Genomic DNA, 15,857 nt, shown 5'->3' on the forward strand with positions numbered 1-15,857 from the left:
TTCTTGAGTTTTTTTACTTTTTATGTTTTGAAAAATGTAAAATTTAAAATCTTAGTATTTACATAGTAAAAAATGGTATAGAGAGATAGTGGAATAAAATAGTAAAGGGTGTAAGTTGTAGGTGTGGCTATTAAAGGTAAAGGGATCTGTGAGATCCATTGTTCCGATTTGGCGTGACTATGCATCAAAATATGCACCCAACTTAAAGAAATTGGGAAATCTTGGGATCTTGAACCTCTTCTATTTCGTATTCTGCAAACTCGTAATGGGCCCAGGCCCACAATCAAATAACTTATGCTACCCCCTCAATTTCACTTCACTAGTTTTTTTTCTCTTTATTTTTATGAAAATTCAAATTAAGTGAAACAAAGTTTGTATATTTTTGTCGTTTCGATATCGAAATAAGAGGTGAATTGATATTTTTCGTAATATCATATAAAATAAATAAAATATTTATGTGTTAATTTGAATATATCATTCGGAAGATATCAATATTTTATCAATAATTCTATCGAAATTTTTATAAAATTGAGACCTCGACATGAAAATGGCTTGTCTTTTAAGATTGCCCATGATTGAATGCCTTCTTTTTCAAACAAATCATGATAGGAATCCTTCCCCCAAAAAGTAAGGGTTATGAGCTATGGTTTAATATACAATAATAGCCTTTACAAGTTTATCTTCATATTATTAATTCTTAAAAATAGTTTTTTTTTTTTTTTTTTTAAACAAACAAAAGTAAAAAACCAATCCTCTTTACTTCAAAAGAATATGAATCAGAATAAAAATTTCCATTCCCTTTAATGCTATTTTCTAAAATATATATATTTTTTAAATTAAATATTTTCATTCTCTTTAAAATATTAAGCTTTCAACCAATGCTCAGCATCTCATTGAGGTATCTTTGTTAGAAGTGTACAAGCAAGTTCCTCAACACCTCGTCGACAGCAAGAAAAGACAATCTTGTGCTACACTCCAGTGATCTCTTTGCTACTGAGGCACGCAAACTCTCATTGTATCCTTAATCACATTCCGAAAATTAAAAGGGAAAGCCTATTCATTCATCAGCTCCTACGGTAGATCGATCAATTATTAGTAATGTTTCTATCAACTTCAGTCTTATTATTTTTTTACTAGCTTGAGTTTAGACAGTCTAATTTCTTATCATCTCGAGTAGACAATATCATATACGGTTTATAATAAACATTAATGATAATTACATTTTGATTCTCATTTAAGATATAGACTGAAAAGAAGAAGGTAGGTTCTAGAGTAGTGCATGCAGTAACAGTTACTATTAAAGTAATTGCATTAATTACTTCCCACATCACCTTTCCCCTTGATCTTTAAATAAAAACCCCTCTTTTGCTTTTTACATCCTAATTTTACCATGATTGTGACTCTGTTTATGAATATATATATATATATATTATATAAAAAGATGCTTGTTCTTCATGAAGAGATGCACTATCCATCTACCCTACAAATTTACTACAAAATTAATAAACATATTCTTAAAGCTACTCTTTCATAAACTTTTTCTATCTATAACTTATGCTTTTCATTTATATTCGCGTGGGATTAAAAAAATTCAAAAAGTAAATCAAACGTCTTTAATTAATTAACATCTCTAACCACGCTAATAAATATTGTTTGTTTTGGTTTGTTATGTATTGTTTTTCAGCTTCACGGTTTTAAAATACATATAATGGGAGAACTTTTTACACTCTTATAAGATAAATTGATTCATTTCCCTCCTCAACCAATACGTGATCTTACAATCCACCTTTTTGGAGGCCTAGCGTCTTTGCTAACACACTTAATGGTGGGTTTGGACCGTTATATAGGACTACACAGAATACGAAACGAAAACCATATGATAGGTTTAAAATTCAAACTTGGTTAAAATCCAAGGATGAAAATGAAACGGAAAGGGTGGTATTTGTATTGTTTTTGGTGTTTGGATTGTTGTGTGAAAGAAGGTTTGGTTAATGGTGAATTAGTGTAATTAATCACTGGCTCAGTCTGTGTGTGAAAGCTAGAGAGAGAAAGGAGTAAAAGAGGCAGTATAGGGTTGAAAGGCTAATTAATGCAGAAACGCCCACTAAGCCCTTCTGCAAAAGAGCTGACCTGCATGAGGTGTAGTCTTGGCGTGATAATATTCAATTTACACCCACTTGGGGTTACAAACTTTCAACAAGGGACCACCCTTTTTTATTAATTTTTTTTTAAATAAATCTTTTTGTTTTATTTATTTATTTTTTTTATTTTTATTTTTCTTCTTCTATTTATACCCATTTTCTTCCACCACTTGCTGCTCCATCCCAAACCCTAGAATTAATCTGGGTTTTCTCATTTCGCCCGCCCTTCCAATTATGGTGAACCACTACCAGTTGAAGCTGCCAGCATGATCTTAACTTTTCTCTCCTTTTTTGTTTTGTTTTGTTTTGTTTTGTTTTGTTTTCATGGTTGAGGAAAGATCAGATCATATGGCAGTTTCACCTGTTGTTGCTTTGCCTTCTCATCCACAACGGAACCCACAATCCCTAAAAATTAGCCCTAATTTTCACCTCATTGACCTTCCGTTTGGTTCGATCCCCTTCATAATTGAGGTATGTGATCCTTTTTCTTGTTTCTTTCTAGTCGGTTATGATTAAAATTCCTTTTCACTGTTGGATTCATCTGTATTCTTTGTTTATCAGGCAGAAATTAGGGTTTGTGATTCCTTCAAAGCTTCTGATCATGGCGGCGGGTTTATCTTTAAGCTCTTTCCAGCTAGGTCTGATATGGGTAAGATTTACCTTCGCCATAAGTGTTTTCTCTTTTTCCTTCTCATTATTGGATTTTGATTCGGTCTGAGTTGGTTGAAGAAAAAGAAAGGGTGTTTTTCTGAAGGAAAGATTCTGCAAGAGTGACCCTAATTATTAAGATTTCTGGAGTTGCTATTTGTCTGTTTCATATTGTTTTTGGGATTGATGCCCTCCAGTATTTTCACATGTTCTGAATTTATCTCTTTGGTCTCTTTAAGAGAGAGAGAGACACAGAAGAAATTGAGCATTAACTATCCTTCTGCAAAGAACTGGATGATAAGTCATAATATAGCACAAGGTTTTAACGGCTTTAAAACAACTGTTCACCAAACTCATGATCCCGGCATATCTCAATACATAAAGGTAAGCCTAAAGCCTGTGATTAAGAAGATGACAGACACCTTTTGGATTGGATTTCATTACCATCTTAATTAATTACCTTAATCCTTTTCAATTAGTGTCCTAAATCCTAATGATCGATCCATTTACTCTCTTATTTTTGGTATTAATCTGTAAGGGGTTGAGCAAGGATTTGTCCATGCAGAGAAGTTCGATAGTGGTGAGTAGTAGGCACAGGGTTTTGTAGATGCCATTTCAGGCTGCCTACGAAAAGTAGCCCTCTGAAGCAAAACTTGATTCTTCTTTTTGCCCCCTTAGGTTTCACAAAAGAGAGGTATATTGGTGAATAGTGCGGGCAGGACAAGGGTTGTTTTTATTTACCACTTTATTTCCTTCCCTTCCTTGGTACTGTTTGGAAGACCATGTTTTATAGTGAATGTACTTCTACAAAAATATCTTCCTTGGGAACGTGAATGGAGTACAATTTCTTGAACTTTGATAGTCAAAAATCCATTGTAGAGGCCATTTAATGAACAATCTATTTATAATCATAATGAAGAGTAAGCCTCAATTGTTCAAGCTTCAACTTCATGGAAATTTGAGTTGAAAACTCTCTATTTAGTTGAATTCACAAAATGATTAGACATATTGAATGAACTACAAAAGTCAATTCTCACTTAAAAATGACTTGAAAATGTGAGTTTGGGATTAAACAAACTCAAATTTTTATGGGTACAATTAAGATAGACTTTCTAGAGGAGTTAAAAAGTCCCAGCAAACTGAAACTATGTGCTCTTGATTGTGTTGGTGGTGACGAGTCCATATACTACCTCTCCATGAAGTGTCTATGAACATATCAATATCATACACATTTGTAGAAAAAAAAAAGACTGAAATAAAAAAAAGTTGATAAGAATTAAGAAAATATATGTATGTATATATATGATATCTAAAAGTGTGCATGATACTTTATAGTATGTTGAAAATATTGATCGACTCTTAAGATTAATACCAAATACTACAACTTGTGAATTTATGAATGCGTTGAATTCCACTAGCTGATTTAAGTTTGGATTAAGTAGAGTCCAAATAGTACTTAACAATACCTTTAATAAGTCTTAAAATCAATATCAAATGTTAGTTTATGATTAATTTTTCCCTTGGGAAGTTTCCTCTCTCTTTAGTTGTCTTGAATTTGAAAACCTGTAGACTTGCACCACTTATTGGACTTATTGATGTTGTAACTCTAGTCTCGAACGCTAAGCTCTTAGTTCACAAAGGATAAATTCAACAATAAGAGTCTTAATTACTTTCTTGAGATAACTTTCTTTCGATATAGTCTTAATTACTTTCTTATCTCAAGGTAAGAAAGCATTTTTGAGATTTGAATCACTCCATAAAACATCCACAAAATATGTGATCTAAATAGGTCCTTATCAAACCCAAAAAAAAAATAATAATAATAATAATAATAATAATAATAATTTACTCCATTTTCCAAATTTACCTAAAATATATATATATATATATAAAATCTATAAAATCTTAACCTGCCATGGAGTTCTATTAACTTTCATACTTTCTCACCATAGTTTAAATTATCTACTAACTTTCATACTTTTTCACCATAATTAACTATTATTTAAAGGTAAATAAAAATTTTAATATAATTATAATTCTAAATTATCATCTATCTAAAATTTTCCTTTGGTTCATATCACTTACCATATGGGTAATCGCAATACAAATTAGGTGTAGGTGTAGCAATGATAACTTTTGTTTGAGTTGGCTAACTTGTGGGAGAGTGCGAATGTGATACCACTTGACACAATCGCACTCTTAAGGGCAGCGGACTAGTGATTGTGCGGCACTCACTTTCCAACGACAAGTGAGCTGAGCCAATTTGTACTTGCGTCGCCTACGGCCAAGCGACGTATGATCGAGCCTCTAGCCTCGGTTTTAAAAGAAGGTTTTGGAAAACGAGGGTAGAGAGAGATTTTAGAAAGAGAGATTTTTGAAAGAGACGTTATATAAGCAAGCAAGAGAGAGATAACAACGGCTTAGCATATATAACCTTGGGTAGGGAGAAGTTGACAACTTCACTTCATGAGTTTTTGTAACCGTCTAAGTTCACCACTAGCGTATATTGTTTTTTTTTTACTTTTAGACTTTCTCTCAAATTTTTTAAAACGTGTCTTTTAGGGAGAGGTTTTCACACCCTTATAAACACTGTTTCGTTCTCCTCCCCAACTGAGGTAGGATCTCACAATTTACTCCCCTCAAAGCTTAGCGTCTTCGCTAACACTCGTTTCCTTCTCCAATTGATGTGGGACCCCTCTCCAAATCCACTCCATTTCAGGACCCAGCGTCTTTGCTAGCACACTGCCTTGTGTTCGGGTCCTCACTGACATATCACCAGTATCTGGTTCTGATATCATTTGTAATAGCTCAAGTCCATCAGGGCCCAGCGTCTTTGCTAGCACACCGCCTTGTGTTCGCCCCCCTTCAAGCCTCAGTCTCCTCACTGACACATCGCCAGTTCTGATCTCATTTGTAATAGCTCAAGTCCACCGCTACCACTGACACGTATGAGAGAAAATTCTCTTCAAAGTATTTGGAAAATCTTGACCATGTCCAGCAGTTAGAAACACTAAGAAATCAGAGAGCAATCGTTGTTCCTGATGGCAGTCCCAGACAACGTTAAGTTGTTGAAGAGATCTCAAAGCAAAAATAACGAGTAGATGTGGCCGCCTAGACAGGTTAGCTGTCTAAAAGTTGATGACGGGATTGCGACCGTAGAGCTCAATGTTTAGCCGGAAATGTTGAACGGTTTATGTTTGCACATCGAGGGTATATTCGGGCACTCAGCCAAGTTTGTGAGCCAGAAATTTCTAACACATCTATACTGATTCATTATGGAAAAAACAGCTCTTTACAAATGTGGGTGAGAAGAGAACCTGTCATCTATGGCTTGATTTTGACACTTAGTGCAGCAGTAAACCCAAGTAAAACTCTTCACCAACTAACCAACTCTACATTTACTCCACAACTAAAATCATCAACCTATATTTGTAACACATGTGAACCCACCACACATTGATGATGATGATGATTCATTTACAAAGGAACATAATGCAGAGCAACAGGAAGAGTCAAGTTTCCCGTCATAGCTCGAGCTCTGACTACGACCCTCTCCTTTGTTGCTGGTTCCGATTTCTAGCAGTAAAACATTACTCTTTTCACATTTTCCTTCAGAGCTGGCAAAGGTCGAACCCCAGACTCTCCAGTAGCGCGTGTGCTCTTGGCAGAACGACCAGCTGAGCCATTCTCCTGCATCTCTGGCTCCATGTAGAATCGAGCTCGGAATGCAGCTAAATGTGCATAGTATGCTGGAGGAACTACATGAATGCCAAAACTGGCAACTTCAGAACATTGAACATGTAACGATAAAATCTGAGTCGAAATCATGAACAGAAAAACTAATAAAATAAAGCTGGCTTACCAACAGAAACCGAACGTGTACACCTTGCATACGTGTAGCAAAGATTGTTCGTTAATGACTGAATTCCATCAGGAGTAAAATTGTTTTCATCCCAAAGAACATGATAGTGTGCTGGCCGACTTGTCCCCTGCAACAAAATGAAAGAACAAAATGAGCTTGTCTGAAATCAAGACTATGAACTAATAGTTCAGTTCAAAATACCAAGAGGGAGGAAGGTCAATACCTGAATTCCAGCATGGCTACAGAGATAGAAATCAAATTCTGTTGGGTGACATATTTTGGAGTCAACTACGGTGCCTGAAAAACGATGAAAAACGAAGAAACGAATCTACAGGATTAACAACTCAACTCCCTCATCAGAGACAGGATAAGTGATCGAGTAACACGGATTGAACAGTACCAGGTAAAATGTTCCCACTCTTGTCTGTGCTACTTCTATCCCGATAGTTGTTGGCAAACAATCGTGTGTGGTGTCGTTTTTGGACAACAATGAACGTTACGGGTGGTTGGTAATTCGGTTCTAAAGAAGCACATGCCTATACCAAAAGGGTGCTAATTATTAAAAAAATGGTCAGAAACAAAAAACAAAGAGGCTGAGAATTCATCAACTCTTACCTTCCTGATTGCATCCAACTCATAAAGTAATACTTGGTAGAATTGTCCTTCACTTACGCCATCCCTGGAAAGACAGCTAGCATGTGTAAACTTCACAAATAATGGGTACAAATGGAAGCAAAACACTAATTTAAGTATCCATGCCGTAAAAATTACATGAAAGATGGAAGTGGTTACCTGTAAAATATTATTCTGAGAGGCTTCTGCCCTGTTGCTTTCCTAAAGGAAACCAGAAGATCCCTGTGACAACAATCGGCACTGTATACGTTAATATTCGACTCGATGAAGAGTTTACGCTCAATGTATAAGTTAACATAATCTAGAACAAACAAGATCTCACCTGATCATGCCACCACTGACAGTACCACGGACAGGATCCTGCCAAGTTTTGTACAAATCTTGTATAAGTTCTTGTCTATGAGCCTGAGCACATACTAGTCCAGCATATTTAGTCACTTCAGGCCAATCCTGGGAGGCTACTACCTGCGCATTGGATTCAACTTCCATTAGTAACAAAACCAGAAATGTGGAATGAAGACGAGCTCGATTTTATCAGTAACTAGGAGACTGTACAGCAGCTATTGAAGGGCTGGAATCTTCGCCATTCTCTGGATGGGTCACGTCGGCTCCAAATATTATTGTTGGTATGTCACTCACAAGCGGTATCCTGCAGCTGATAGCATCTAGAAGAACAGTGTTTCTACCACCCATCTGGAATGCAAACAGCATACGTTAGAATCCGAAGTGATTGGATGGTTTTCGTTATTGGATAAGTAAAGTGCGATCGAGTCCTTCAGACCAGACAAGCAGTTCCCCAATATTACAGGAGTGTCGGTTCCACTTCCATCCAAAAGATGGAGAAGATAAGACTGTTATTTGTGCAAGATTATGGAGCAGAATCATACCTTGACATTGATCTTCAGTGACACATTAGCAAGGTACTGCTTACTAATCTTGAACACATGTTTCGTAAGACAACATTGTGATATTAAACCAAGATCGGTTTCACAAATTCGCTTAAGGTCACCTACAAATCAGAGAAAAATATCACTACGGACGGTCTACTTCATTTCCTGATCGATTTATTAGAAAAATAAGGCCAATAATCTATGGTGAACAAGTGTATCAGCTCACCGTAAAGTGATCCGTTATTGTCAGGTAAAATAGCTAATAAGAGCTCTAACTCTTTCCCTTTAGTCTTGTTCATGGAAGCATGATAAACATGCTTCAAAGCTTTCTCTACCTGTTCTGGCCTGGCATTGTATATTGGAAAAACAGGTTCTGGATTGAATTCCTATAATATAATCACATTGTGAGTCAATTAAATAAAACATCATAATCTAGAAGAATCAAGAATGAACCAGCGCCAATATACCATTCCAGACACTTGACACATTTGAGCAAGTTCGGTACAAAACCCACGAGCAACATTTTCTTGTACACTCCTAGAGAAGTTGATGCACGCCCACCGATTAACAGTCATTCCATTAATCATTTTCTGCATTAAAACAAACTCATATAAAAAGCTGGTGTTCAAGTAAATTAATGAACTGAAATATATCTAACAAGGCCATACCTTGTTCATCATATTCCATTGACCAACTTGAGGCAAGCAATCCTTCTCTTTGCCAGTATCATGATATTTGAGCTGCATGGGTTTATCGTGAAATTGATGCCAGGGTAAGCAAGACAAGACTATATTCATTAACTTAGTGAATAACATGGAATTTGAAGGGGAAATGCATACCCAGGGAGGAGGGAGGATTCTAGCTTCAACAGAAGCCAGCTTTTCACTGATTTTAATCCCAAACTCCTTGGCATAAGGATCCATATCATAAGCATTATGTTGAACAGTCTACCAAAGTTTAAAGGGACAAGACAAGAAACTGTTATTCCGGCAATCAGATAAAGATCGAAATAATGTAACGAATTTATTGCAATTTACTTTGTGTAAACTACCTAATGGACATGCTTTCTTTCAGACATTGATCACTAGACCGCTTTATAGTGGTAGGATCGAGAAGTTCAAGTTCTTTCAAAGTCGATTTATAACAATAGCCAACAAAAAAATTCAAGTAACTAGCTCTCAAAACGATTCGAATAATACCTGTAAAATGTCATTTTCTCGATCCCTCGGTCTCTGACACGTAACTTTTAGAAGTGCAGTTATTTGCTTCTCATTCAATCTCTTTGTATATCTTTGCCCCCCAACAATTTTGCAGGCCTGCAAACGCAAGTGTTCAACAAGATTTGACCCAAACTTCAGTGTTTAAATGTCATTTTGAGGGATTCAGTAAGGCCTAGAATCATTTTTTACTATAATCATAACAGGGGAAGGATTAAAAAGTACCTCCATTGGCAAATAATTTGCCTTCTTCTGGTTTCCTACTTGAAGGCAAGGGAGATGTGCGTGTTGAATGGTGAAGCCATACATCTCTTGGAAGTATTCAACAACTGACTTCATGGTTGAGTTGTCATCAACAGGAAATCTGACAAAGGAGTGTATCATCAGCAATGCACACATGAACAACAGGTAGACATTGCAAGCACATATTTACGAATTTTCAAGCTTACACTAATTCTCGTGTGGGTTGTGATGTCAGACCCGAAACTCGATATTTCCGCCTTACATTTCCCCGGTGTGTTACTTCAACTTTCACCCCCCTAAGAGCCTTTTTAATCTGTTTTGTGTTCCAAGTTAAATTACACTCAAGAACGACGATGAGACAGGAAAAGCACACAATCAGATAAAGATACGCACCTTTACTCGATCAGCGTCAGACAATGGCCGGGACAATACATCTTTCCCTAGTAGCTGAGCAACGAACTCAAGGACAGGGAGAGGCTCAATGAATGCAGCTGAAGCCATATCTATTAACAAAAGAATGAAAAGAATACTAAGATAAATCTCTTAAAAGTAAAATAGGTAAAAATCGCAGTGCAAAGCTTTAACAGTAAGTTTCTATGTACCAATGTTAAGAGACAGTCCCATTTGAGTGGGTCTTATACTTTGGTAAAACCCACACCATGACTCTAGCCCATCACCGAGCCGCTGAGGTGATCTAATATCAGGAGAAAAGAAGGATCTCCCTATAGGACAGTACCTACACGATATACAACTACGATGAGCAAAACAGAACTTCAAGTATGAGCATGTCGTTATACGAAAATCGTAACAAATAAACATGATCGATTTTGAACCTTTTGGATGACAACTCCCTCAATACAATATCCAGTATTTGAAGAGCTTCTTGTGGAGCATCGGCACGCTTACCCGCCAGAAACTGACCCAAATGGTGTAAATTTGCACGAGCAACAAACCTAAGAACCACTTTATATTCCCTCTCCCTCCTGAATTATTGTTTAAAGTTCACAATTGTATAAGTTGAATGAGATGAAAACAAAGCCCATAAGTTGAAAGCTTTAGGTTGGATAAGTTTGATAATGAAGAGATACAATATAAGAAATTGACAAGACAGGGAGTAAAAGTAATGAAATTGAAGAGGGAGCAGAGAAAAAACAAAGGCAGTGTTAGAAGCGTAAATTCTTACTTGGGACCACTGACTCCATCTTCTTCATCCACAAGCTTGATGTTAAACTCTTTCCATACAAAAGGAAGCTCACCAGCTGTATACAGACTCTTTCTGCCATCATAAGCTGGTAATCTTTTTCCCAGCTCAGAATCTCTGTATAATCTCACCAATTCAGCCATGATGGCTCTGTTCACAGTTCTTGATGCCACTTCAGGAGTAATTGTGACCTGTAGAACCCCACCCCCAACGGCGGGAAAACAAAAATCAATAAATAAATGAAAAAGGGGAAGAAAAGTAACAAGTCAAGCAGACAAAAAGAACAAAAATGAAGCTATTTACGTTGAGAAAAGGACATGACGAAAAGAGAAAATTATGCATTTTCATCTGCAATACAACAGCAAATAGCCCCCCCTCCCCCTCCCCAGTTGTTAAGGAACAAATAAAACATATGTCTGCTGCTGTAAGCACATGGAACTAGAACGCAGAGGGGGAAAAAAAACACTGTTAAGCTCATCGTTTGCTTACATCATATTGATTCAAATCTTTGTCTGGTAACTCTGCAAAGAAATGGTTTGCTTTCACAATACATTTTGTCCCAACTTGTCCGAATCCAGGCCTTGGGGCAAAACTCAAAGACTTGCTTGAATTTCGATAACCCATTTCCATTCCACAAATGTTACCACCATTTGGATTAGTACTCGCCACCAGAGCTCCGGTGTTAAATTCCGGTTCATCTGGTTTACGCGCCACTGTGCAGGGCCGAGAACTGGGTCTCATGTAAACCTCCCCCTGATCGGATTTCCGGCCGCCTCTGCTTCTTCTCCTGCCTCTGTTTTTGCTCGGAGGAGAAGATGGGTTTCGACATTTGATGGTTTGATGTTCCAGATTCGGCGGGCCTTTGCCATTTTGGGTTGATTTTTGAGGTTTTTGAACAGAGTTCTGCAAGTGGGTTTTGATTACAAGGTGCTGCTCGGAGCTCTCTTTCATTTGCCGTACTGGCATGGTGGGTTTCTTTTACCGTCTGAAAAATCCACTCGCAATGTCACAAGAACTCGTTTAGAATGAGCTAAAAGCTTCACGAAATGGTGAACATGAAGTTTCTTCACAGTCACGTTTACTCTGAACTCATCTTCCCTCTTCTTCACGGATTGAAGACGTCATCCCACTGCGGAGGGGAAAAAAAAATGAACCCATAAGAGGAAAATTGCATGTCAGCAAAAATATGACGAAAAATTCTTCAAAAGGTTAAAACAACAGAGACAATGATACAGAGAAATACATTCATTGTTTCATACGCAAAGTAAAGGTTAAAGCGGGATAAAACTTTGGCCGTTTCTTCTACATTTACAAGGATTACTATTCCTTTGTTTAAAATACAAAACCCCCCAAAATTGTAAAACCATCGTTTCAGCATATATATATCCCTGAAGAAAACATGTTCGAAGAAATTCAACCAAACAAAAGTTTCATTTCAAACACACCCATAAAAAACCCCATCCTAAATGCAAGGAGAAGAGTCCAAAAAATGTAAACCAAATTTCAAAACCCAGATCTTGTTTGGCAGCCCAGCGTCCAAACCTGGAACCAAATTTCCATTAAGGCAAGACAAAAAATAAACCGTGTGGAAACCCAGAGCGGGAATACCCATAAGACAAACCCAGTTTCCATAGTCCTGTCTGTCTATTAGAAACGAAAATCTCGATGGGGATGATGAGTAAACCCAAGCAGATACAAACGCAAGAGGAGTATATATAAAAGAAACACGAAATGGTATTAAAAGGAAGAGGAAGATATGGAAGTCGGGGAAGTGGCAGAGACAGCATACAAACATCCAGAAGAAAACAAAAATCAAGAACAAATCCAAAGACAAGGAATAAACATTGAAAAGGGTAGTAAAATCACTATCCATCCGATGCCCAAAGATTTAATGATGTAAAAAAGGGCAGGGCCCATTCAATGCCCGCGAGAAGAACCAGTGAAGAAGAGGAAGAAACCCAGAATTTCAGAACACAAAAACACTCAAAAAAAACACTCACCCAACATCAATCCAATCCAATCCACTCAAATCCAATCAAGCAGCGAGGTTTCAAAACTCGAAGAACCCAAAAACAAGACAGAAAAACAGAGGTAAATGGGGTTAATGTGAAAGAAGAAGAAGAAGGAGAAGGAGGAGGAGAAGAAGAGAAAGGGCGTGGAGAAAGAGAGATGATGATGAAGAAGAAGCTTTATACACGCATGCAAGGAGGCTTTTGGTGTTTTCTTTATCACGTGTAAAAGGGTTAAGAGGCCCCTGCCCCCCCACACCATCCATCCTTTCTCTTTCCCTTAAAAAAAATTACTCTGTTTCTCTATCCTCCAATTCGGTTCTGTTCTGATCGCGCAGCCTCGGGGACGTACCACATACCATAAATTAAAGGGCATTAGAGAGAGAAAGAGAGTCCAAAAGAGACTACTGAGTATTTATAAAAGCAATCATACACAGAAGAAGAATAATTCGAACTTGCAGTCCTCTCTCCTGCTCTGCTTCCTCTTCTCTCTCCTTCTCTTTCTCTTTTCAATTTTGTTGAGACCCTTTTCCCTATGCAATTGTTAATTGGTAAAGCCCCCCTAAAAAATCAATCTTTTTAAGGTAGCTAACTACACTCTCATGGCGTCTACCTCAATTCCTCAACTCTTCACCCCTTCCCCTGCTGTTTCTTTCCCCCTTCTAACGCTCCCTTCCCATGGTCTTCTCTCTTTCCCTCTACTTTCTCCCCTTTTCTGTTTTTACCTTCATTAGAATCCATGTTTCTTTATGACTTTTCAACAACCCATCTCAATTCAATGCTCAATTAAGTAGAGATTTAGTTGTGTGGATGAATGACAACAAACCATGATTAAATTGTGTCGTTAATTAATTCTGTTACTTATTTTGCTTAAGAAAATAAAATTTTAATAAATCTCAATAGCGTAATTTTCTATCTAATTCTAGTCTATCCATATTGAGGTAATTGATTGTATAGCTAAACATTCTCGTACCAATATTGCAGAGTGCCTCACACACTTAATGTTGAAGCTAGTGCTTGAATTAAAATAGTTTCGAGTCGAGTTAAGATAAGATAGCATCATCTTTCATTCATTGTTATTACCCGTTGATTGAACAAGATTACATGTCTCGATTTGATTACGCTATCCTCCTTGGAGGTCTCACCGACATCTAGTTCTATGAGTGGTCTAACATAATTGAAATTGCAAAATCTAGTTTTTTTTTTTTGTTCAATACCATTACCATCTATTCGTAATATTGAAGTTGAACAATGTGGAGTTGGTTAAGGTAAGATGGAATTATTTTGCTCAATCTTGTTCAATCAACGGGTAGAAAGAAACGGGAGCAGAACGAGGAAAATGGAACGGGAAGTAGGAGATTACATCTGTGGGTGAGGTGGACAAAGAAGACGGGGTGGCGGTGTAGGAAGAGGAGTAGTGATTGTGTATGATGACATCCACGACTTACAGAGGGGGTGAAGAAGGGGTCCTACAGGCCACGTGTCCAGATTATGCAATGAGCACTCATTAAATTTTGGAGGGTTGTGATTGCTTGTGGGATGGTAGATGAGATGATTACTACGGTTGACGATTTGATAGCCATTCATTCGCAGTGCAGCGCTGCGCTTGGGTGTATGCAAGCTCACACGCAATCATTCGTATCCATTAGGTTCCATAAGCCTGCCACGTCATACCCTATTTTGTTTTTCAAATTTACTATCTGCCTAGCCGTTATTGTATAAAATTTTAAATTTATGTACACAATATAAATACAAGTTTAACATAAAAGGTTTTTAGGACCACAAAAGAAAACGGCTTTAAATGCTTTAGTCACACGAATCTACTTTGAATCCAAACCTCACCCCACGCCCTCTATTTATAAAAAGTGGATCCAAAGCTTCAAATCAACCACAAAAGAGACCAAAGGTGATGACTAGGATAGGACGGTGGATCAGTGAACTTATCAAATTGGGTAATTTTATCTCTTTTTCTAGTTGAGCAACGAGAGAGATTCAAATATTTGACTTAGTTGCAGAGAAGCACCGGAAGCGTGAGGATATGCGCGGAAGCGTGAGGATATGAGAGGAGAGGGATGGGGTTGGTTTGTTGTGCTTTGGGTTGGTATTTTGTTTGTGGGGAGGAAGGAAGAAGATGGGCAATATTTGTTTGGTTTTGAGGTTGGGATTTGTTATTCTCCTCCATCATCTAAGTTGATCAAATCAATACCTTATTTCTTTGTTTGTTTACCACAAAAAAGAAGGAATAAAGAGTGAGAGTTTCCCAAGTAAAATGTCGAGTTCAAGCATTTGGTGCTCGAAAGGAAACACGTAAATAAAGGTGTGTGCGTGGTGTTCCTCCCCCTACCAAAACTAAACATTACACTCTCCTACTACTCTACTGCATTGGGTTTGGGTTCGACTCCTGCCCACTTCCATAAACAAATTACAATTTTCTTTTTTTTAGGGTTTAATTAAAAAAAACAAAGTTTCCGTGGTTTCTGGTAAGAAAGTGGTGGATTTGTTTTTTTTTTTTTTTTTTTTTTTTTTAAATTTTTTTGGAGGGTCGAAGGGGGAAATATAAAAGAAAATGAAGGTAAAAAAGCGTAAAGGAATGGCCCAAGGAATTAAATAAGAATGTGGAGAAGCTCCATATTATATCCCACACATGACCCCAATTAATTCCTTGTTTTCGATTTCTTTAACATTTTTATTTTCTTTTATTTTTTATTTTCTTTTATTTTAATGCTTAAGCGAGGTGGTGCACGCGTGTGACATATCCTCTTTTACCGCCCATTTCAGCTCTCTCTCTCTCTCTCTCTCTCTCTCATGTTTTAAAACTTCTCCAACTCAATTATCTCGTCCAACCAACGTAATACCAAAGTTGATAGCTTCATTATGGGTTAGCAACTATGGGTAATACTTCAACCTTACACGCTTGGTAGGAAAAAGTTTATTCCTCTCTTCAACCAATGTGAAATCTCACAATCCAACCCCCTTCAGAGTCCAATGTGAAATCTCTCCTATAGGGTCAGGT

General features: G+C 37.3%; 1 protein-coding gene and 1 long non-coding RNA gene across 2 annotated transcripts; one reads left to right on the forward strand and one right to left on the reverse strand.

Annotated features, from left to right (window-relative positions):
* The first annotated feature begins 2,336 nt into the window (after positions 1–2,336).
* On the forward strand, positions 2,337–3,646 carry LOC111480129. The gene is made up of 2 exons (XR_002717750.1): positions 2,337–2,612; positions 2,707–3,646. It is a non-coding gene; the product is annotated as an uncharacterized LOC111480129 (long non-coding RNA).
* A 2,325-nt stretch (positions 3,647–5,971) lies between these two features.
* On the reverse strand, positions 5,972–13,201 carry LOC111479596 (protein argonaute 10-like). Its single transcript, XM_023124338.1, has 22 exons — positions 12,836–13,201; positions 11,325–11,964; positions 10,818–11,026; positions 10,468–10,617; positions 10,237–10,370; positions 10,028–10,137; positions 9,841–9,947; positions 9,617–9,755; positions 9,374–9,490; positions 9,014–9,121; positions 8,843–8,914; positions 8,642–8,764; positions 8,401–8,560; positions 8,172–8,293; positions 7,840–7,977; positions 7,607–7,749; positions 7,444–7,506; positions 7,267–7,330; positions 7,052–7,187; positions 6,875–6,948; positions 6,652–6,778; positions 5,972–6,547 (listed from the first exon to the last, which is right to left on the reverse strand). Exons 2-22 carry the CDS (start codon positions 11,799–11,801, stop codon positions 6,366–6,368), a joined length of 2,955 nt encoding a protein of 984 aa, XP_022980106.1. The 5' UTR covers positions 11,802–11,964; positions 12,836–13,201; the 3' UTR covers positions 5,972–6,365.
* Between the last annotated feature and the right edge of the window lie 2,656 nt (positions 13,202–15,857).

The sequence above is a fragment of the Cucurbita maxima genome, unplaced genomic scaffold (assembly GCF_002738345.1).
Source record: "Cucurbita maxima cultivar Rimu unplaced genomic scaffold, Cmax_1.0 Cma_Scf00005, whole genome shotgun sequence".
In the NCBI taxonomy this organism is placed as follows: Eukaryota; Viridiplantae; Streptophyta; class Magnoliopsida; order Cucurbitales; family Cucurbitaceae; genus Cucurbita; species Cucurbita maxima.

What these genes read in the sequence shown, in the direction of transcription:
- LOC111479596 (XM_023124338.1), bottom strand. Translation starts at nt 11,801, where the DNA reads ATGCCAGTACGGCAAATGAAAGAGAGCTCCGAGCAGCACCTTGTAATC. An exon ending in GATGGAGTCAGTGGTCCCAA is followed by an intron (nt 10,618 to 10,817) that starts GTAAGAATTTAC and finishes ACAATAATTCAG; the next exon opens with GAGGGAGAGGGAATATAAAG. An exon ending in AATGGAATATGATGAACAAG is followed by an intron (nt 8,765 to 8,842) that starts GTATGGCCTTGT and finishes GTTTTAATGCAG; the next exon opens with AAAATGATTAATGGAATGAC.